The sequence below is a fragment of the Strix uralensis genome, chromosome 5 (assembly GCF_047716275.1).
Source record: "Strix uralensis isolate ZFMK-TIS-50842 chromosome 5, bStrUra1, whole genome shotgun sequence".
In the NCBI taxonomy this organism is placed as follows: Eukaryota; Metazoa; Chordata; class Aves; order Strigiformes; family Strigidae; genus Strix; species Strix uralensis.
Genome location: NC_133976.1, coordinates 26534619 through 26558257, shown reverse-complemented (window position 1 = coordinate 26558257; position 23639 = coordinate 26534619). Strand labels below are relative to the sequence as shown.

General features: G+C 39.1%; 1 protein-coding gene across 4 annotated transcripts in view; it reads right to left on the bottom strand.

The window, feature by feature from the left end:
* Positions 1 to 1870: 1870 nt before the first annotated feature.
* The window catches only part of TSPAN12 (tetraspanin 12), a 46957-nt gene continuing 25188 nt past the window's right edge, over positions 1871 to 23639 (bottom strand). For 3 of the 4 annotated variants that reach the window (XM_074870188.1, XM_074870189.1, XM_074870190.1), the window contains 4 exons: positions 17657 to 17731; positions 13184 to 13291; positions 10214 to 10357; positions 1871 to 3480 (listed from right to left, as the gene is read on the bottom strand). In XM_074870188.1, the coding sequence (XP_074726289.1) occupies positions 3175 to 3480; positions 10214 to 10357; positions 13184 to 13291; positions 17657 to 17731 (633 nt within the window). In that variant the 3' untranslated portion in view covers positions 1871 to 3174. Of the gene's footprint in view, positions 3481 to 3959; positions 4052 to 10213; positions 10358 to 13183; positions 13292 to 17656; positions 17732 to 23639 lie in introns of all 4 variants that reach the window. The other variant, XM_074870191.1, reaches the window with a different exon arrangement.

Sequence of the window (23639 nt, the reverse complement as noted above, 5' to 3'; positions counted from 1 at the left end):
GCTCCACAGCTACAGGCAGAGAGCCACAAGACTCGGCATGATTCACTGGGCTGAACAGAAACACCTGATGCAGGCAGGGGGTGACCCGTTTTCTAACACAGTTGCTCTCCTCAACATCAAGTGATCTGTAAAAAACATTAAGGAGCAGTTCCATAGTTGTTTGTTGCAACAAGAAAGATTTGTTTCAATACAGTTTATGCTGCAGAGAAGAAAGAACACACCACCCTTCTCCTCCAGGTACTCCTGCAAAACTGAAGGAAAAATGAAATAAAAGGATGAAGTAGTTTTCACTGCTGCAAGTATCTCTAAATGTTCCCCTCTTGCCAAGCAGCCTCTCTCCTACATGTATCCTAGAGCTCTACAGGAAAAGAACAGGCTCAAAGCAGCCTAGTCAGTCAATTCTGAGGCTCTTTGAACAAGCCCTAGAAAAACAGAGACACCTCATAGCCTGAGAACAGTGAAAGAAAAAAAGTTTTAAAGTGTTCTAATTTACAGCCAAGACCTGTTTCAGCAAATGTGGTTAGATACTCAAAATAGAAGCATTCTTTCCCACAATACTTCTCAGTAGTCCTTAATAGGGAAGGGAATATTTTTATCATTCCCAACATGTGGGTCTTTTCCCTAATGAAATTAGCCCCATACTGAATGCGAACTGGCTCAGGATTTGGGTAGCCAAGCCCAAGTGAGGTTACCCTGACCACGGATGTTCACTGTTGTGGGGGTCCACAAACACTGGTCTGGGAGGTTGGTCCTGTATCAAAGGAGCCCTGCCCCAAACACTCCCTCTGCTCTTAAAATAAACTGACTACACCTAATGGCAGCACTTCCTCACCACCTGAGAAACCTAAAACCAAATGACCTGGGCTGTCAGTGTCTCTAATTCTAGCTATGAACTTCAATGAATCTCCCTAGCCCAGCTTGCTGTATTTGTTCCTTCACGAGCTCTAACCTGGAGACAGGAAGATGCACAAGCAACCCTCACTGGTAGCCTGGGATGTCCTCTCATGGGAGGATTCAGGACAGCTGAAGCATGGCCAAGGGAGCTTCAAAACTTTAAGCCTCAGGATTTCCTGAGACAAAGGGCAGGACTTCATCCTGCCCCTTTTTTATATTAGTTTTGGTGAAATACTCTACATTCAGCTCTAACTCACAGCTGAATGTAGCTGTGTACATGTAATCCATGCAATCCACAATCAAAAGATTCTACAGTTTGTGGTTTGTTTGGCTTTTTTTTTAAAAAAAAAAAACAGGGAAAAAAACCCCAATGACTCAATCCTACTGTGTAGCATCACAGGCCTCTGTAGCACCCTGAAGTCTAGAGCAGGTCTACATCCAGGCTTCTTCTCTTTTTTCTACATAGGACCCTTGCCCTTAGCTACAGCAACGCTGCCCAGGCTGAGCAGCAGGAAGGACGGAAGTGCATGTTCAGTTATCACTGGGCACAAGGCTTCCCAAACAGTACATGAGAAAGTATTTGTGGCAAAGATACTCCAAGCAAAATTTTGGGAAGGTCTATCCATTAGCTTTTTTCTTATCTCCCAAAATAAGTATTAGCATCTGTAGGAGGGGTACAAAAGCAGAAGGGTAATCTTGCTTGCAATACTACCCATGAAATAATTACACCCACACGTAGACTGCTAAAAAACAAACAGCCCACACAACTGAAGAGCTTAATTTCATGAGCCTTTAAGAAGCTTTCTCAGAAGCAATAAAAAAAGAAAATGAAATTCACAACGCAGTTTCTCCACAACAGAATAAGTGGAATGGGTAAAGACACGTCAAATTAACTCTCACCAGCAGGAGGACCCTCACAACTCCCACCCAAGGCATTCACGCTCCAGGACTTCAAAATAAAAAAGTCATTATGGAATTTAAGACAAAAGTAATTTTATTGTCTACCAAATCACACCTTGCTTTTTTTTCCTTTTCTTTTACAAATTCCAAAACAAATGAAAAATTTTTAAATGCAATATTACGTAAAAACCCATTTGCCACAAACTACTGTACTCAGTGGAACAAATATATATTTCAGGAGTGTGGCCAATTGTAAAAATAATCCTATGAAATAAACATTGTTCATAAAAATACAGTAAAATGCACTTTCCCCACCTCAATAAATACATTTTAACGCTGTTTCCAGTTGGCATTTTAAGCCACTAGAGAGCTCTTAACGAAGAAATCACTAAAGTATAATTCCTCCTTATGTATTTTTACAATTATTGCCACAGCATCCAGAACTGTAAGCATTTTCCTTGTAGTCTTCTGTTTCTACCTTTGGGGGAATCACACACAGGAGAAAACATTTATCTATAAAAATGTGCTAATCCCATATTGATTCCCATTTTGGAAAGAATGTTTAAAGTTTTCTTTCTTTTCACTAAGAAATAGTCCACAGAACAAACTGTTTCAAAGAAGAATTCTCCAGAATTACTCAAAAAGATTTAAGTCTATTGTCCAGAGTTATAGTTTTGTTTTCAATCCCTGTTTAATATATTTAAAATTAAAAATTAAACAGTTATGTTAGATAAAAATAGTTTTAGAACATCTTTAACAATAACAGCTAAGATAAAGGTTTTGTTAGAAAAAAAAGAAAATCTTGCTCTTTTTACACATCTTGCAAATTTTTAAATCCAAGTATTGACTTGAATTGTAGTTCTGCTTTCCATGCACACACAAAACCACACAATTATATATACACAGATCCCTGATTAAGACATTTTCAAAATGGCTTATTAAAAATGTAAAAGTTAATTTCAACTGAAGTCACATTTTGTTTGTCCAAAGCAGAGTCGTTTCTTCAGAAGATGAGTATTTTTCTTCTTTTCCTGTGATGCTTCCTTAGAGGTTCTGTCTGCCTACCTGTGAATGAATCAGTATTTTACACATCACACAGCTTGTGACAATAAATTAAATATTACTGTGCCCAGTGAATAAGTGCCTTTAAAAAAAAAACCAAAATCAAACAAAATCAACTCTGTTTCATGGCTGAGGCCATGGCTAAGAGGCTGACAGGCTTATCCTTCTTTCTATGCTGGCCTCCTTCACTTCCATTCATTCACTGTTTTCTGAAGCATACGAAGACTGGTATACTTGGCATACTTGATGGAACAGAATAAAAACAACAACAAAACCCAGTTAAAAATCCTTAGTGACTTCTCAGATTCATTGCATCACCTATAGCTCTTCCATTTCAAAGTGTGTATTAAAGCTGTTTGCCATGGATGTATGTTCAAAGATCCTTGTCAGGCTTGGTTTCAGTAGCTCCACAGAATGACATGACAGCTGCTGTGAGGTATCACTCTTCAGGGCCATGATCTGATCTGCCCCAGGATCCCTTCTGTCGTAGTACAGAGCCCACAGCAAAGTAATAGTGAGGATCATAGCCAGGATCTGCGTTACTCCAATAGAGATTCCTAGAAATCTCAGCACTTGCAATTGCTTTGTCCCTCTCAAAAAGGTGTACATTTTTTTACCGCATCCCTATGAAACAAAAATAGATTTAAAAAAATTAGTCAGTATTATTTGGCTTGCAATTTCCAAGGTTTAGCTCATCCTATCTAGTGCTGGCTTTTCTGGCTCCCCAAAATTTCTCACCTCTTTCAAAGAATACTTCAAAAATTATTTTGCCTACTTTTTAATCTCTTCCATAATGCCATCTTTAAGTTTTCACCTACACCGCAAGTCTCCTGCATGTTACAAGCTCCAAGAGATCTGTGCTACTCTTCAAATTCAGAAATCAAAGTTGATCTGAGTCTGTATCAACTATCACTGATTTTTAAAGAAACTCAACTGGTTTAGTGAAGATTTAAAAGCCATTATTAAATCCTCTTAATCATCTTTTTTCTCTCCTTACATTGCAGATCTTCAAGGCTGTCAAATTTTTTAAACTCTTTATACTTTTTCTACAAATAATACCACCATCTGAAGCTAAAACAATATTCTAGGAAAGATCTACAGACCTGCATAACCTCAGTGTTTCTTCCCACCTTTTCTCTTTTAGTGTTTTATCTGGACTCATTGTATGCCAGTTTATTAGTTCCGCATAAAGACCCTAGGGAGTAGAAAAATCATTACATTCTAGACACCGTCTGAGTAAGGAGCATCAAACAGAATAAACTTTAATGGAGGACTTCTGACAAATTTCCAGAACACAGTGGGTACAAACGGACTTTCCTTAGTATTCAGTGGTAATAATACCACATACATGTGGCATCGCTCCTTTTTATTCTTGAACTAGAAGCATCTCCTCATTGCAAAAAGCATATCCAGTTATGATAGTTATACTCCACATACGTCTCCTATCCATAGACTACATTTTAAAATTAACTGGCTTAATTTTTGATCTGAATGTAGAAACTTCCTTGTCAATTATTGTGACAGTTATTATACCAAGAGCCAGTTTTGCCTCATATCTTGTGCTGAGCTGCTGCTACATAAAGCACAGTAACGTCCTGAACTGCTGTGAGAGTAGCTCGAACAACCTGCCCTGCATCAGGCTCTGCACAAACCTAGGCAGGCTGCTAGACCCTGATCCAAAGAGCTGACCATCCACATGCTGTATTAGGAAGATGGTCACATACACCACCTCTGCGTTTATTTACAGAGTAATAATACTTGCTATTTACACAGAAAAAGTCTGATGAAAACTATGTTAAAACATCACAAGCTGATGCTTCCCAGAAATGGAAACTTAGCTCTTTCCAAATCATCAATGCATGCTCCACAGTTTGCTTACATGGCCAACTAATTACTGTACAAGGCTTCAGGAAAGCTCCCAAGCCCTTGTAAGGCAGCAAAGATCCACAAAGAGACACCGGCTCTAGGAACTACTGGATAACAAGTGCAAACACAAGCTACAAAGCTTGTTGCTCAGAAAAGGTGATGCCCAGTCTCAGAAATTATAAAATCTTGAAGAGCAGGCACTTAGCTGCTCTGGCTGATGTTTATTCTCTATTCTAAACCTTGCAGGGCTTCACAGCACAAAAATCAAAGGAACACAGCCACCAAGGAAAAATTCAGAGTAACAAACTAGATGGGATAACATCACGAGTACCAACAAGCATTGGTCCCAGAAGATGACATCAGGAACCCATCAAAATGGGCACTGTCTTCAAAATGGGCACTGTCTTCAAAATGTCATTTTTGTGTTTATATTCTTACTATGTATTTCTTACAGCTTTTCTACGAAAAGAAAACAACTGATCAAAGTGACAGAGTCTGAAGACAGGACATGATAAATAATACTTTTCAATTACACTGAAATTCCCCAAAGGCAACAATTTCAAATGTTACAGTCCTGAATCTATTTGATGGAAGGTCAGATTCTTGCCTCACACACAAAACTGACACTGCAGTCAACAGATTTTCATTTAGGATATAAATAAAATTAATGTACTATATGATAATTGTACCAGAGTAAGTTAAAGGATTGCAATGTCTTTGCTCCATTCATCATTTTACTGTGACATTTTCTAAATATTAACATAGTTTAGACACAGAACAAGGTGTAAATGTGGATTCTTTGAAACTTGAAAAGAAAAAAACCACTGTAGCAAAAGCAGTGTAATTGAACTCAGTGAGGAACAAAAATTGTCACATTGGTGTCTTTTTTCCTTCAACTAGAAGACAGTGTTGTAATTATACTACTTTCCAAATTTGTTTTTAATTACAGAGAAACTGGCTGCATTTTAATACTTTTGATAACTTCACGGGATGAAGGTACATGCTGGTCACAATTTAAAAATGCTTAACCACAGCAGTATTCAAATTCAGTTCATTCGTTGCCTAGAGGAAACATCCATTAACAGAGAGCAATAACATTAATGCCTACATCTCCTGCAGTACAGACACATAACTGAGACAAATTGTGCCCAATCTAGAGAGACTGCCTCCCTCCATTTAATGATGTTCTTACAGTTCTGCTCTAATACACGCTCAAAATCAGTTTCAAAACTGAGAAATATCCAGCCACCCCTGTTATCCTCATATTCGTGCATTTTATTTCTGCTTATATGACACATTCATAGTTGGTAGCCTGCAATTAAAGAGTACATAAATATACTTTCCTCGGCAAAAGTAAAAGTTTGTCACTAAACAGGGAGCTCTTGTTGACAACTCAAAAATAGTTTAAAACTTTGCAGCGATTGTTCAGAAGAATTAGCTTCAAACTCCTACAGAGCTATGGATTAAAGGCCTGATTCATATTTATTACAAAGGCCATTTTATATTTTCAGTTTTAAAATAGAAACAAAGCCTGTATTTCTGACTTACTACAACATCATAGAATAAGGAACAGATCTTAAATATGACACTTCTCAGAGTAGAAAAGAGAAACCATCAGCATATTCAACAGATCTGTTGTATACTCAGATTTTCACTATACTCAAAATCACAGTAGAAAACAAAAGAAAAAAATACTGAACACACAATTTTTATTTTTTTGAAGATATCAACTCCCACCAATCATTTTATCTAGACTACAGTTCCCAATCACAAGTTGGGCAGAGCTCCCATTGTCCTTAGACCACAACAAACCTCCAAGGCCACATCGCCATCTGACACACTTCTCTCACAACCACACTGCTTCTAAGGTTAGTCTGTTCCAGAACTGCACCAAAGGTGAAGCTCGTCACAATAAAAGCAGTCCAAGACGACTAACACATTTGGAAAATAGCTTTTAAAATCCAGCAGGGGAAACATGATTCCTGCCAAAAATACTCTCAAGCAGAACTATAAGTAAGCCACCTTTCTTTCTACAAAAATTGTATTGTGAAGGATTCCAACTTAGACTACAGAAAGCTCTGAGATGCCAGCAGAAAATTACTGCACAACTACAATACAACAATTTTATCAATCCCAGCCAAACCAAACTTCAGTTTTCTGAAGTACTACAAAGAATTTTTCTGAAGTACCAGAATGGACTTGCAAAGCATTTACATAAGCCAATTTTAGGCTAGCGAGACTAATCTCATCAGGCTCCCTATCAAACCACCAGACTATGCAAGTTTGTTTTGAATCACTTTCTAAAAAAGCTTTTCTCCTTCAGTTCTCCAAAGTAGAAGTCAGGCAGATTAGCCTTGCAAGTGTAAGCTGGTTTTGCATTATATTGATAAACATATTAGCAAGTATTCTGTACGAGCCTGAGAAACAACTGACAGGCAAGCAGCATGGAAAAAAAATGCTTTGCCAACCAAATATTGTACATATCTCAAAGACCAATGGAGTATTTTTGTGGCTGGTGAAATAGAACACAGCCTGTCCCTTTTTGGAATGGATTCAGCACTACAGAACCAAAAATAAATTTTTTGCTAAGAGCTGAATCCATTCAAAATACTCTGGAGTATGGTAGGGGAAGAATCAGGTTTCTTTTAGGAAAAAAGCCAGGCAGCCTTCCTTTTTATCAAGTGGGTCTTAACACAGTCCTTATGTTCTACATCATCATCATATTTGGCTATTAATTTTCTTCAAGTAGAACCAAAAGAACCTGAACATATGAAGTGTGCAGAGAGCCACTTTCCTGGAATATGGTTGTGGAAATGAAATGCTAGCAGAAGAGATGAGAAAACCTTGCAGTTTCGACAAGGCACTCCAGTGACTAGTACTCTTTCTCAGAACTTTTTGAGCTTCCTGAGCTCAAAAATTAGTTTCTCACTGAGTGACACTGCTTACATAAGCAGGAAGGATTCTCAGGGCAAACAAGGCCAAATGCCGGGTGCTGCACTTCAGCCACAACAACCCCCAGCAGCACTACAGGCTTGGGGAGGAGTGGCTGGAGAGCTGCCAGTCAGAGAGGGACCTGGGGGTGTTGATTGACAGCCGGCTGAACAGCAGCCAGCAGTGTGCCCAGGTGGCCAAGAAGGCCAGTGGTATCCTGGCTTGTATCAGAAATAGCGTGGCCAGCAGGGACAGGGAAGTGATCTTACCCCTGTACTCAGCACTGGTGAGGCTGCACCTCGATTACTGTGTTCAGTTTTGGTTCCCTCACTACAAAAAGGACATTGAATGACTCGAGTGTGTCCAGAGAAGGGCAACGAAGCTGGTGAAGGGTCTGGAGCACATGTCGTACGAGGAGCAGCTGAGGGAACTGGGGTTGTTTAGTCTGAAGAAGAGGAGGCTGAGGGGAGACCTCATCGCCCTCTACAACTACCTGAAAGGAGGTTGCAGAGAACTGGGGATGAGTCTCTTTAACCAAGTAACAAGCAATAGGACAAGAGGTAATGGCCTCAAGTTGCACCAGGGAAGGTTTAGACTGGATATTAGGAAGCATTTCTTTACAGAACGGGTTGTTAGGCGTTGGAATGGGCTGCCCAGGGAGGTGGTGGAGTCCCCATCCCTGAAGGTGTTTTAAGAGTCGGGTTGACATAGCGCTGAGGGATATGGTGGAGTTGAGAACTGTCAATGTTAGATTTATGGTTGGACTGGATGATCTTCAAGGTCTTTTCCAACCTAGATGTTTCTGTGATTTTTGTGAAGTGTTCTGCAGCTCCCATACACTTACACTCCTTAAGGGCTATGACAGTTGTTCTGTATGGTATCAACACTGGCAACAGTATTAAAAAAGTAACCATTATTGCAGAGGGAGACACTTTGCTCTTCTTCAAGAACGTGTAGGAGACTGACAGGCCCCAGAAGAAGCCTGAATGGCTTTCCCATTCAGAGACCGACACTTCTAAAGCATAACCAGTGCTGCCTGGGCTGCAAGCCTTGCCATAAGGCAGGAGAGGCTTTACAAGTAGCTGGTGGAAAGAAAACAGCCTCTTGTCACTGTCTTTAAGGTTCCCTAGCACAGACTGGCCTTTTGAGGCACCTGCCTTTTGGCAGCTCTGCCCGCCCTCTTCCTAGTGGAAGCACACGAGGCTTAGGATGGATGTCTGAAAGTCCAGAATAGATTATATTATTTCTGCTCATAGAGTCAATTCCATACAGATCTAGCAAATCACTCCCCATCAGTGAAGCCATTTCCCCAAAACTTGATTGTTTCCTGACAACAGCTAATATTTATCTTGTCTTGTTTACACAGTGAACCTCCCCTGCTTCTGAGATATCTCTCCATAGCTCCTGAACAAGAGCCCCATAATAGATTCTTGTAAGAAAAGAGTCTTGAACAGTGCTAAGAGACTAGGACAAGATAAAGTGGTTCTTTGGGTGCTCTTCCATAACACAGAGTTGTGCTGTCCACTGAAGACATACTGCAGCATCTGAAAGCATGCTTCTCAGACTCATCCTCCTTCCTATGCACCCTATATCACTGTTAAAACAAGCAAATGAAGAATGCAGCTCTTCTCAGATCCTCGTAACTACTTGGGATATGCTTTTTGTCACTACTGGACTACCTGGACTGTTGGTTATTCTTGTATTACTGAATGCACAATTAAAGGTCTTCAGAGGACTGTTAGCATAAAAAAAAAAGTTAGGTAGCAAAGCAGTCTCCTGACAAAGGTGACTTTAGACAACATTTTTACGAAAATAGTTAAAAGACTTCTAATAGAGAACGTAACTGTTTTTATAATTTTCACCCTAAGAACAGTAAATGACTTGCTACCATGATTGCTTCCCTTATGCACTTTGAGTTCACATAGGTCCTCTGCTGGTTTTAAGGCTTTTTTTTTTTTAAATTCTTTTAAAATAATCATCATACTGTAACGAGCACTTTCACACAAAGTTTCTATGCATGCTCACAGTGGAGCAACTGAATTACCTGCCTCCCTGCATAAGCCTTGCTAACAAGAGAGCTCTCAACTACCAAAGAACTTCTCAAAAGCATCCTTCACTGTACATACCACTACAGTCCTCATTACCACAGGGTAAGTAGAATTTCTCTTAGTTTGACAAGCCAAAGACTGGATATTACACCAAAACTTATTTTTTATTTTCTGACTGGAGGAAATTTCAACTCCAATCTCAATGTTTAAGCACATCTCAGATGTTAACTGCATTGCTACTATCTCACTTCCAGGTAAGGGTGGGTGGGTACTTTTTTTTTTCTTCCCCTCCCTCCCTCCCTCCCTCCCTCCCTCCCTCCCTCCCTCCCTCCCTCCCTCCCTCTCCCTGGCTTCAGCATTAATAATAAACATAAATAAACACAATAAACACTTTCCATAAACACAATTACTCTACAAACCTTTCTGCTGCGCTGCAAGCGATGAGTTTGCAAAATGACTGGATCAGGAAGAATGTACAAAGCCTTCTGAAATACCCACATTTTTCTTCTTACCTCCTGATAAAGGTCACTGAGATCCTCATGGTGTGCCTGCTTAGAGCATCCTGGGAACTCTCTGACACAACAGGAGTCAGGTGGCCAGTCCATCTCTGTCATTTCCAGCCAGTCTGTGAAGTACACCACCCCACAACATTTAAACTGCAAAGGAAGGATTAGCCAAGATCAGCAATAATAATGCTACTTCTTCATAAAAGTAGGTCATAAAAAAACTAAATAAATTCCTACTAGCAACTTTCAAAATATTTAAGTAGGACTAAAAACATCCATAAGAGCTTCCACATATCTTCTTTTGCTGTACTTTAACATAAAAGCAACGTGAAAAATGTAGTGTATTGAGCAATGAACACCTCAGAAACAGCTGATGATATTGCTCTGTCCTTTACATTCCAACTGCTCCCTCAAAGGATGCTTCACAGAAATTGTCCTACCCTGTAATTCTGCTATCCTTACTACAAGGAACTAACACATGATAATTTCATGTCAAAAGGGTGACTAATGAACAAGTATATGTGTAGCTGAAGGAAGTAGTAGGAAAAGATGATTAAGGTCTTACTAGTGAGGACTATTCCTGTAAGGCTACAACTATGGACACATCTGTTGAAAACCAGATGAGAAGAAGCATAGCTTTATCTGAATACAGAAGAAAAAAAGAAAAAAAAAGATTTAAAAAGTGAGCAAAAAAGTATAGAAATCACAAATGCTGAAAGGAAAAATGAAAATGGAAGGAAGAAGTATCACAGTAAAATAAACACTGCAACAGAACCAACCATAAAAGTAGGAAGTCTGGCTGCAAAGCAGATGAGCAATAATTGGCTATAAAAATCACCAGGACTAACAACCTGTCTTCTCCTCTGCAAAGCACACCAAGAGATTTAAAGCCAAATGACCAGTCTACCACATTCCTAGCTGCTTTCACATAAAAAAGGGCTGAAGCAGCTACATTAGATTTTCTTCGGCATTGGATGGGGACTTGGTATGAATGAAAAAAAGCCTTGCTGCAGGAACAAGATGCTGCTTTTTTTCTGTCTGGATATTCATCAGTACCAGTCTGAATGTTTGTAAGTCATCACCTGGTTCCTTTGACCCATGGGCTTGGGAACATTTGCCACCCTTACCCACTTCAGAGCCAGAGTCCTGGATACCACACCACTCCTCAGACACAATCAAGATCAGCGCCCAGACCCCATGTTGGCAGACACTGTGCCTTGACTTCACCAGTCCTCTTAGAAATCTCACCTATTCCTTTTTCACCACAGCTTTAATGTCTGCTTTTATCAGTTCATTAGTCAGCCAAAATCCTCCCAACACAGGACTTTCTAAGGAAAGCTCAAGCCTTGGCTCATGGTAATTGCAAAGATCACCTCATTAAACATCCTTTTCTTACTCTCAAATCTTTTCTTTCCCCTTCCCACTTCTTCCTTCCTAACCCTAACTGACCCATACCATCTTCCTTAGCATAGTCACAACTCTGGTATTAGTGCGGAAAAATACATTTCCCATCTCTCAGAAGTTAAAAGATACAGAAGAGCGAACACAAAGCTGATCAGGACTGAATCTTTGGGAACAAAATTGTAATTACAAATTTTTTCTCTAGGAAAAAAAACTGTAATGCTGACTGAAGAAGGGCCCCAAGCATAGTGTTCACTCAGGCATAAAGCACATACCAGGCTCATGCATCCACCACCTGAGTTATGAGTAGATGGAATAAAAATGAGAGCCCACCAAATTTTCCCCAAATATTTCCTCTGGTCAAAGATGGAATATAGAAATCTAACTTTGAAAAGGAACTACCTCTCCCCTGGAAGAGTTAAGGCATAGTTGAAGCTTTTTTAATAATATTCATATTAAAACCAGCCGTTATGATGACACTGCAACAACCAGGAGGATAAGAGGCAGCTTTTAATTTAATTAACCTGTACATCTAAACCAAGATACAGTATCAGTTCTATTCAAGGAAATAGAGACCATTCGATTATATTATCTCAGGTACAGAACAAATGCAAACACTCTACCTGTGTGTGAAGAATTACTGTTTCACAGAGCACTTGCATACCCAGGGCAGGGGACTGGGGAGGGTGGGGGAATGTTTAGCCTCATGCAGTCCTCACTCTTTCTTTCAGGGTTTAGTATAAATACAGACTGACCAACTGCTGCCAGGAAATGTTTAAATAAACAGGAAATCTGTGCAACAATGAGAGATTTCAACGTTTCAACAAGGTCAGCACAATGACAGGCACTTAAAGAGTTCTCTTCCTGCACGTGAGTTATATTTGGAGTTAATGGGTTCTACCTTGGGCAATTTCATGTTTTCATAACATAATACTTCATTCTTTAAAAACAGTTGTGAATTTTAGTAGGCTAGAGGGCGAAACTGTGCATACACAAGGAAGCTTTTTGGTTTTGTTTCCTGCCACCTCAGTCAAAGGAAATAAAAACTCTGATCTCTTTCTCAAACCTCAGCCAAAGAGACAGTGTTGGCATCTTTTTGGAAACTTCCTTTCCCACTCATTTCCAGCTAAACACATATGTTAACCATGACAGCTCCGTGAAAGGAAATTAACAGAGCCTACAGGAAGGGGAGCACAGTTTAATATTAAAACAGCATATAGAAATGTTCATTTTACTTTACCTGCAGATTTTTAATTTTATATATATATATATATCACATTATGAAATGTTATAATAACCCTAAAAGGTATTGGTGTCCTAACCTTACTGGCAAAGAAGACAGTGTTAGCAATTTAACTTATTTTAGTAACGTTCATTTTTTTGGTGTTTTAGTGTCTAGGGCCTACAGAAGCTCAAAAGGGGGTTATCATGTGATGTTAAAAGACATCACCACTACACAGGGTTTCACATGAAATGAACTTGCATTTATTTACCTACTCACTTAAAACAAAAACTTTTTCTTTAAAAGATAAATAACATGTATTACTTCAGCACATGAATTAACTGTCATCTTACCTCCCTCTGGAAGAAATTCCAAGCATGAGTCAACCACTGGTACCTAGGTAGGCCATAATTGGTCATTCTGGCTTTCAGCGTGATCATATCGGACCACTGCACTGGAACCTGGAGCAAGGAAAGAAAAGTGATTCACACAACAGATCAGTTGGCTTGTGGCTCCAAACCCAGAACTTCCATCTATTCTGAGATCTTTCCAGTGCAATGACCAAAATAACTTTGTATGCAAATAAAACAGGAAAACAAGTGCTTCAAATTTTACGATATTGAAGCTTTACAAGCCTGTATTAAAATACCAAAAAAAAGTTATTTGTATCCTTTGCTTACAAATTAATGTACACTAGAAAAGGAGCTGTATTTTGGAGAGATGCAGAGATAGTTGGGCACAATTTGATTACATGATTACCAGATTTTTTACCTGGCATAAAACTTGACCAAGCCCCATCCAAGCCATCGGGGATGGCATTTGTCTGCCCCAGTTAAGGTGTCTCCCTGGTGTCGTCTTAGTCAACTGAAGGAAACAGGCAGCCGTATGGTGCAACTCATCTCAAGATAAATATTTTAAACAGAGAAGATCAATCATTCCCTTGAAGTCTCAAATCCACTTCACTGTCTAAAGTGACAAACTTATAGTTAAACATCTAACTTCTAAATATATAAAATTAACTGAGATTAATTCTATCCTGAGCGTCTTTTCAGTGGCTTTCTGGCTTTGTCTGGAGTCCTGCACACAGGTATCCTGAATGTACTAGATTTCAGTATCTTGTTCAAGAACAGTAACAAGGAAGCATAGACAATGAGGCCCTGTGAACTTTTTTTATTCACACACACTCACAGACTTGTAATCTTTTCTTCTGAAAGGAGGATTCTCAAAGTATTTTTCTTTCAAATTTGACTACTCAGAAGTGAGGTGCTGGTGCTCTACACTGTCAGACTATGACCCTCCATTAGTAATTTGTTAAAAACAATAGAAGCAAGTTCTATGGCACCTGGCATACAATGCAGTTAAGAGTCAAGATAAGAAACTAACTTCTGTTCAGCAGCACAAAATTCAGTGTGCCAAACTAAAATAAGGAACTGAAGACTTTGCAGTTGCCCTTCTAGGCACACATACCATTCATGCTGAGTTTTGCCTTGTTCCCAATAAGCTTTAATAGTCACGGTGAAAGAAATCACAACTGCAGTATCAGCTTTCATTTGGAGGGCGAGGCAGCCCATCTCCTCTAGAGGCTGAGACTTAGCTATCCTGTTCAATTTGGAGTGAACAGTAAGAGCATTCTGCAAATAGCAATAAATGTTACTTAAGAAAAATATTATCACGATACTTCCCAAGGAGCCTGGTCTTTGTTATGCTAGATGCTCTACAAAAACACACGGACAATCTCTGCCTGACTGACCCCGTAATCCAATTAAGAACATTTGATAATGTTTCATTACTGCTGCTAAGTTATACTACATTTTTGACACCCTGGTAAAGTTCATATATCATGAATATGAATATATTAATAATATCCCAGAAATTTATCGCACATTTCAGTTAGCAGAACTTTTATTTCTTAAGCTATAAAGCATTGAACTCACAATTGTCCACATATTTTTTTATGTTAGCAGTAGAATATTAAAATCACTTAAAAACAGTATCACAGAATATTTCTACCACAATTACACTGGTCACTATAACAAAGCAATTTGGTTTTGTACTCAATGCATTTCTCTTTCCACTGCATTGGAAGTTAGCACTCTGCTTTCTTTGGATAATATTTGATATCACTGCAATTAAGCTCATATTTGCTAGACTGTTTTTTTATTATCTTATTTGAGTTGAATACAGTCCAAGGTTACGCATGTAACACAAGGCGTCCAACTTCTTTATGAAAACAATGGAAAGCCGGGGGGGGGGGGGGGGGGGGGGAATCAAGAAGTAAAAGGAAATTAAAAGCAAGTCAAAACAAACTAAACCCCACTGTAAGAAGGCAATTTGAATCCTGGAACTATGGAGGGATATCGGAACCTGTATGCATGACTGCTCCAAGAATGCCAACATGTCACACTAAGGACGTCAGTATGTATCTAGTGAGTAGCTTCCCGTCATCTCATGCACAGTAGTGCACAATAATACATAATCTCGAGTTGCATCATTTGACTATACACCAACACTTTTCCATAGTGTGTAGACAAAAACTAGAGATGCTGCTTTGATTTTAGCGTAATTTCTGTAAAGCTCGGTTTGCCATTGAGATCTGCTTACTCACTATTATTTTTCTAATGAGTATCAAGGCTTGACCAATGTTAAAGTAAGCCAAGAATCCACACTGGCTTTTCAATCTTGCAGGTGGAATAAATTAGTCATGAGGCACACTCCACACAGAGCTATCATGAGCTGGAAGGAAAATTGTTTATACAAGGACTCTGAGAGCAACTTGTCCACACGCCAAGGAGAGCCCATATTGAATCAGCAGAGGCGGTTATGCCTCAGTGACATTTTTGACAACATCACCCACCACCCACCTACACTAATGCCAACCAATTCTCTGAAACCCAACAGGGGCTTGTGTGATTTCATGCTACACAGAAACCAACATAACATCAAGTCACCCCCATGGGTATAAGACGGAGTCTTCTTATCTTTATCAAGTAGAATAGGAGAAAGCATGCTCTAGGAAAGTGACTTGCACAGGTACGAAAGAACCACTGAAAAACATCTGTGCTCTTCCAGATTGCCACGTTCCCTACAGGTCTCAGCTGCAAGAAACCTGAGTTTGGCCCACCCCATCACACTAAGAGCAGCAGCGTTAAGACAAAGGGAATAAGAGGAGGAATTCAGATGGAAAGAGAAAACAAAAAACTCCAGTATTTCAGGGGGTGAGAATTAAAAAAATATATAACAGGAGAAAAGAAAAGAGGCAAAAAAAGAAAAGCAGTTGCTGAAGAGATTTTTTTTCTGTTCTATTTTCATGCTCATGTTCATACACTCTTAACTCCTGGGAGAAACAGGAAGAACCGGAGGAGTGTGGAATATCTAGCTTCGCTGTGACCCACTGCAGAAGGTACAGACAACGGAGCTCAGCACTGCTTCTTTTGGCAAAGGTGTGCAGGGACAGGTGTGTTTTATTCTGGAAGGAAGCAGCATCACCAGTGCCTTAACATATGGCAAGGCTATGGCAGCTTTAATCAACTGTCCCAGGTTTGGGTTTCAGTAGCATACTAGGTACTAACTCTTGAGGATCACACTAAAACACACTGTAACTTCAGGTTCTCTATCTGAACAGTGAAGGCTGGAGAACACATGTACCAGTGCATTGAAGGCTATGTTATTTAAGGCAGCTTCCACTGACAAGATTTCTGTGGAAAGATGGATGGTAGTTATAACTGTCATGCTTGGCTAAACCCCCCCAGAGGGCAGTTGTGCCCATAGGATGAAGCATGCCTCTTGTCTGCATTGCCAATTTTAAAATGCATCAACGTAAGCTGACATTTAAAGAAAAGGGATAGCCTTAATCACTGTTATCTTAGAACACCCTGCTGGAATCTGTACCACAAGGGAACGAATGCTGATGCAAAGTGCTGCCACGTAACTTCAGACTTCAAATCTGTCAGAAATTCCTTTGATCCCAGTACTGTGTAAATATCAAGAAGGCTCCCTCCCATCTTATTGCAATGTAATTGCTACTCACTGTTGGAAAGACCAGTATATTGGGCATATCTTAGCAGCTCAGAGAAAATATTTGTCCCTCTATTCATAAAAATGTACCAGACTGAGTACAAGATGTGAGGCTACAGGCAGCCAGCAGAATAACACTGCTGTTTAATTTCTGCTCAACGTTTACCCATTTTCTTGCATGATAGTTACAAGTCTTCAGTTTGAAAATTAAAGGTTGGTACAGCTATAAAAACTAGACAAAACCTCTTCACAAGTTTACAGAAGAGTGTTTTATAGCTAAGATGTTTTGCTTAAAACTGGCATTTATAGCTTGTGGAGGAGTGTGAAGATTTCAGCAGACAGCAAGTCCTCTATTGAAAGAACACACTGTCTGTTTACAACATAGTACACTCAGCTATAGCTCTTTAAAACATGAAGAACTTTGGGGACAAAATCCCTTCAAATTCTCACATCTCCTCTCTCAAAATACTTATCTTAAGTCTGAAGTTCATACTTCATCCCCAAAACTTCCAGAGACTTCAATGAGAACCTGCCTAAGCAAGAATTAACAAAAAATAAAGTCCTTAAATCAGGGGCTGCAGGATTTGGCTCTCAAATATAGAGGGGGTGGGGAGAAACCCAGATAGGACCTTCCAGACAGACAAACTTTCCCAGAGGAATTCTCTGTTTAAAAAAAAAAAAATGCAGTCACTTGAAATTAGACTGTCGGAATGATGAACAAAGATAAACACTACAGCAATTAGAGAACAGCTAGCTAATGGAAATCTTTGTTTTCTTCTGTTGAAAAAATGCAGCCTCCTTTTCTGACTCACCGTTATTTCCTGCTCATAGGTCCAAACACCACAGGCCAGTTCAACGCAGAATATTACAAGCAAGCTTCCAAAGTACTGCAGAAAACAGAATGGTCTTAGTTACTTCTGATATTCAGGTTAACTTTGAAAAAAAGACTTAGCAATAATAAAGGACATCTCAAAACATTATTAACATTTCACATGACTGAAGACATGGAATCTGAAATACATTTTTGTAATCAAAATAGGAAATATTCACGCAACAAACTCTAAAAGTTTAAGTCATGTGACATTCTTTACTAACTCAACATGAAGCATATGAACATTACAATGGGAAAATAAATTCATTTCGTTGTTGCCCAAGAGTACAAGGCTATCATGACACATTATGGTAAAACAGCTGCAGAGAGGACAAACTTTTTTCCCCTCAAACGTGGAAAAAAAATCTCTTTTTTCAGTTCTACCCATTTAAGCAACATATCTAAATCATGCTAATTGCCAAAAGGGGGAAAAAAGAAACAAAAATAAAAAAGAGAAAATTGACAAGATGGAAACAAACAAGGTTCTTGAAAGCTATGTTCTTCTCAAGGTGATTTAGATGTCCCAGGTCAGGCACAGATGTACAAATATTTGTTGCGATGGATTGAAATATCTTTGCTATTACAAGACCTATCCTTGAACTATTTAAAAATAGACAACACATGTATAAATGAAGAAGCTGTACAGGTCTTGGTAATGATGGTTAAGAAAAACTGGTTGTTGCAATTAAAGAGTAGGACTATCTTCTGAATAGCATCAACAAACCCTTTCTGAATTGCAGGATAAAGATGCATGGAAATTAAGACCGCTTTAACTGGTATTCTCTTAACCTATTTATCTCTTATTTAAAGCAGAAGTATAGTCGCATTCATTCTCAACTCTGAACTTCCTTCCATGTCAATGGACTGAGCTCCCTCATGTTCTCAGTAAAAAAGATTTAAAGTTACAGTCTTCATGGATTTTATTTGGAAATCAAAGAATATAAAGTAGAATAGAACAGAATAAATATATAATTCCATTAGTAGGATACATGCCAAAATGTTTCTAATTTAGTCATTTCATTCTGGAATCTATTTAGGACAGGTATAAAAGAGACAAAATACGTACTCAGGGTAAGTGAATTTTTTTTTTTTTTTCCTATTAAAGGGCCAATAAGCTATGTTGTTTAAAACAGAGAATATAAATCCACAAGTGCTAGGATTTAACAGTCACCTATATGGCACTTTTTCATTCACCCAGTCTGGAACTGAGTAATTCAGATATGTTAGCAGCTACTGAAGGGTGTCTTGCCTTAACTTCTACTTGCTGATCAAATCTAACTCCCTGAATTAGGTTTGTAGACGCAAACAGCCAAATTAAAATTGTGCATGTAAAATATTGATGTGAATTTTCAAGAGAAACCTGTACTCATACCCTCCCCCTGCAAAGGTCTGTTCAATATAGATGGTGTTAAAATAAGAGGTCCTGTTTTACTAGTCTCCACCACATTTCCCTGCATCTTCATAGTCATTACAGCTGAATAACACATCACATATCCTTACAAATCAACATTGTAAGCACATGCAGAGCTCCAGTACAGGCCTTCAATAACCAATACATTCATCCTTCAAAGGTCCAAAAGAGGAAAAAATTTGAGTCGTACCTTGTAAGAACCATGATGCTTTCTCTAAAAAATAAGCTCATGAACTTCCAGACAACATATCACTATCACTGCAGTTACGCAAAGGATTCCTTAAAAAAAACAAATCTACTTTGCAAAGTATTCATTTTGAAAGGAGGAGAGAATGCCACATGCTTTAGCTCTTTTAATTCATACAAAAAAAAATGTTTAAGGACATTATGGCTAATACTGACATTTTTGAGGGATAACAACTAAACATTTCAGTGAAAAGCAAACTTGAGTTCTCAGCTGTCAAAGGAAATTTCAGTGATCTTATACTCTAATTGAGTAACAAGCCCGGAACTGCCTGCTATCCCCAAATCTTATACAAAACTCTGATCGGGTGTACATATGGCATTCTCTGGAAATCTCTTAATTTGCAGTTCCTTGTAAGATTTCATTCATTCATTCATTCATTCATTCATTCACCAACCTTAACATTTGAAACTTCCTCATTTTTGTCAGGATATAGTTAAGAAAGTCTGTGTTGAGACAGAAGAGCTAAAACCAAGACTTTCTCCAGTTACTGAATATAGCCCAGGATAGAAAACTATTTATCCAGATTCACTCATAAACCACTTCTGGGTCTGCCAGGAATTGAGCACTCCTGACTAGTGACATCTGGACACATCAGGGCACTGCAGAATCAAGCCTTCTTGTCCTGAGAAAGCACATCTTCTGTCCATAAAACAAAAGACAAGAAAAGACACAAAGACTTTACACACATGAAAGCACAGGCACACAAAACTGGCACACTGGAGCCTCAGTTTCACTCTGCTATTGAAGGGGAGTATTATACCTCTCTCTAACTGTAATGGTTTGCAAAACAAATAATTCTTACATAAGTTGTGTGGGGGAAAAAACCCTCTAACCATTATTTAAATTTATTACCCCTAATTTCTATCTTCCAAATACATAAATTATTACTGGCTTCGGTGCTTATTCCTTGTCCCCAGTTAAAGTCCCACAGCAGTCTGAATGCTTAAATGCATCTTCCTGCATTTACACACTTCTGCTTTTTGCCAGAAACAGGGACTTGGTTTTGAACCAAGGCTTAATATTTCTTCCTATGGGCTGAGTGGCTACATTTTTTAAAGGAGATTAACTCACTGAGGAGCCCTATTGTGTGTTGCACTGAAAACTGTGCCAGCAGGCCACAGATACTACCTTCTACAGCACACCTCCCTCAGAGCATACTTGGTCATTGCTGAGGTATTTTCTACTGGGGTGGGGGGCGGTGTGTTTGGCAGGGAGATGGTAGGATAGAGGAAGGCACAAAAGAGATTTGCAAAGATATCTACAGGTTATCATAAAATAAAAAAAAAACTCTACAAGCAGTTAATGCAAAGCCACAATCCCTTCAAGAACTACAGACCTTTTACATGGCAAATACTACAGACTTTTAATATTTCTCTTGTAGGCAATTGCTAATCACCATCATTCTCTCCCTAGTCTATGCAAAGTTGTCAGAGAATTGAAGTGGTGACTTCATTCTGTTACAAACCTGGCAGAACCAGTTTCACTGAAGGATTTCCTCCAGCAAGGTTGTGAAAAAGATAAAACGTTGCTTCCTTGAGAGAAGATGAATAACTGAAATGCTTCCAGAAAACACTCTTCTGAAAGTAACAAATCAATGTATAATATTTTCCAATTAAAAAAATATAAAAATAATGCAGCAGACATTTACTGCTCCTCATTAAGTCACGGATACGCATGTGACCAGGATCCTAAACTTCAGCATCCCCACAGTGTCAAATGGATGTTGTCAATTAGCAGAAGAAAGGAAGGATGCACGGACAGACAGACAGAAGGAAGGACGCTCAGTAAGGCAGTAGCTTTCCAACCAGAGCATCTCCTCTAATACCTGGAACCTTGCACAAGCACCTGGATGTGTTTTCTGCAGCAATGGATCGGTATGTGTGCAGCTCCATCCCCAGAGCTGCAGCACTGACAGCCTGCGGAGGCTTTAACAACTGTACTTTTCCAGCACATCAGTCCTGAAACAGAGGTGAAAGAACTGGGGACTCTGAAGTTCAGGAGAATGCTTCTTCTTTCTTGTGCAAGAAAGTAAAAAGAAAGAAGTGGGAGCAGAAAAAAGTCATTACTGTGAAAACCACTTTCTGAAAGATGTAAAGACAGAGGGATGAAGGGACAAGGAAAGATATTAAAAATACTCCCTATGTAATCACCAGACTGTTCTGCTGGAATACTCTTCATGTGGTACAGGTGTAAAAGCGACCACAGATGACACCCTCGTCCTGTCCTGAAACCTCCAATGGAGGAACCACACACATCAACAGCATGGAAACCCATCACAATGAATACTACCTGCTAGTGCGGAGATACTATCAGATCATACTCATCTACAACTTACAACAGTCTCCAGAGAGGTCTTGCTCTTGTGCAAGTCATACAACCACAAGTCCACTTGTACAGGGAATTCATACATAAGACAGAAGGGACGGTGGAATAATGGAACATATTGAATGGAAATCTAATGATGATGAAATTCAACCACAGAAGGGAAGTAACCATCAAGAAAATAATCAAAGACAGAAAAAAGAAACCAAAAATGGGGACTAGCATTGAAGTAATAGGTTTTGTGCTAATTCTAATAGGTATCTGCATAAAGGCTATCTGAACCTGATGAACTACTAGAAAGCTACACAGTATTTTCAAATATGCATTAAAAAAATTGAAATAATTCGAAACTATTTTTAGAAACATCTGTATGGACTGTCTAATAGGATCAAAAGTTTTAGTCTGAGCAGAATTCCTGCACACCACAATGGCATCCTATAAGAAGGTACTAGCTCCATATATGCCACTGCTCCATACATGAAACGTATATGCTCTGGCATATGCCCAAAATGTCTTCCTATCTCTCCCTCTAAAGCTAATAACTGAACTACAAAACTAATTAATCTTAATTATGACCTTTTTTTTGCTATACTATTTGTTCTACCAAACTAAGCAAATGAGCACCACCACCAAACACATTTCTTTCTTGATCAACTCAACCATTCAGATAAAAACAGAAATAACACAGCAAATGCAAGAACAAAACCACTATTACCAAATCAAAGATATTATGCATTTGTTTAAAAGTTGTTTGTTCCAACAATTCCCTTTCTGTTGAGAGAGTATTGGTGAATGGCACACACATGAAGTGCCTCTCAACATAAAATCTCTCCCTCATGGCTTTCTATCCTGCAGACTACAGGATATTTTTGTTGCAATCATGGGCAACTGCAGGGAAGGATATAAAGCATGAAGCACAATGTTTTATGTTTTTTGCAGAGATGTAATACAAAACTCCTACTGTAGTTCTAGAGACTTTTTGTTTGTCTTGAATATGACACACAATTCCTGCAATTAATCACTTAATACAATTTGTCTATGCTTTTCAGGCAACAGGTGAAAAGAACTGGTGAAAAATAACCTTCTATTTTTGTTACAAACATGGCAACTAGACAGACGATGGAAAAACTGGGACTTCAGAAAACACAGTACATGGAGAGTTTGTAAAAATTTTGCTCCTCCTCCCACCTCAGTCCCATTTTAAGTGCCCTTCTCCAAAGTATTTCCAAGAACAGAGATCTTTTGACAGTGGAAATATTAAATTCTAATTAAATATAGCAAAGGAAAACTAGAGTTAAAACTCTACTATCCTGTAGTCTCCTTCAGTGCAATAGGCAGGGCAGTGGGAATACCCAGTGCCCTATTATGAGCCACCATGATAATCCCACTGGCACAGACAGAAAAACCACATGACTGTCCTCTGAAGGTGCCCTTGCAAACTCTAGTGTAAGCATTATGCCAGAAATGAAGCTAAGAGCAGGAGCCCTCATTGAAATTTGATGACTTAGGGTACTTAGTGACCAATGAGTCACTATGGCCCTCTGGAGCCAAGCAGCCCAGGCAGGTACTACAAAGCGGTGCATACCCAAGTGTATTCCTGAAGTGATTAACACATGGGGTTTTCTGCTCTGCCACAGCTGGGTTCAGTAATTTTTTGCCAATGACGTACAGAATGCCTCATCAGCATTCCGCTACTATAACCTGTAAAATCAGTGGACTGTTAGCCCTTGCACAAGGAGAATCAAAGACCTGAACACATGTCATGCTCTCTTGATCTGCTCATACCAAACATGGTATGATCATTTTGTTGCAGTTTGGAAGTGTGATTTGGAGGCATGATTTATAAACGTGAGTCTAGGCAACTCATAAAAACATGAACTGAGACAGGGTTCTGCAGCAACCCAAATTTCATCAGAACTAGAAAGGCACAGGAGCAGCTTAATT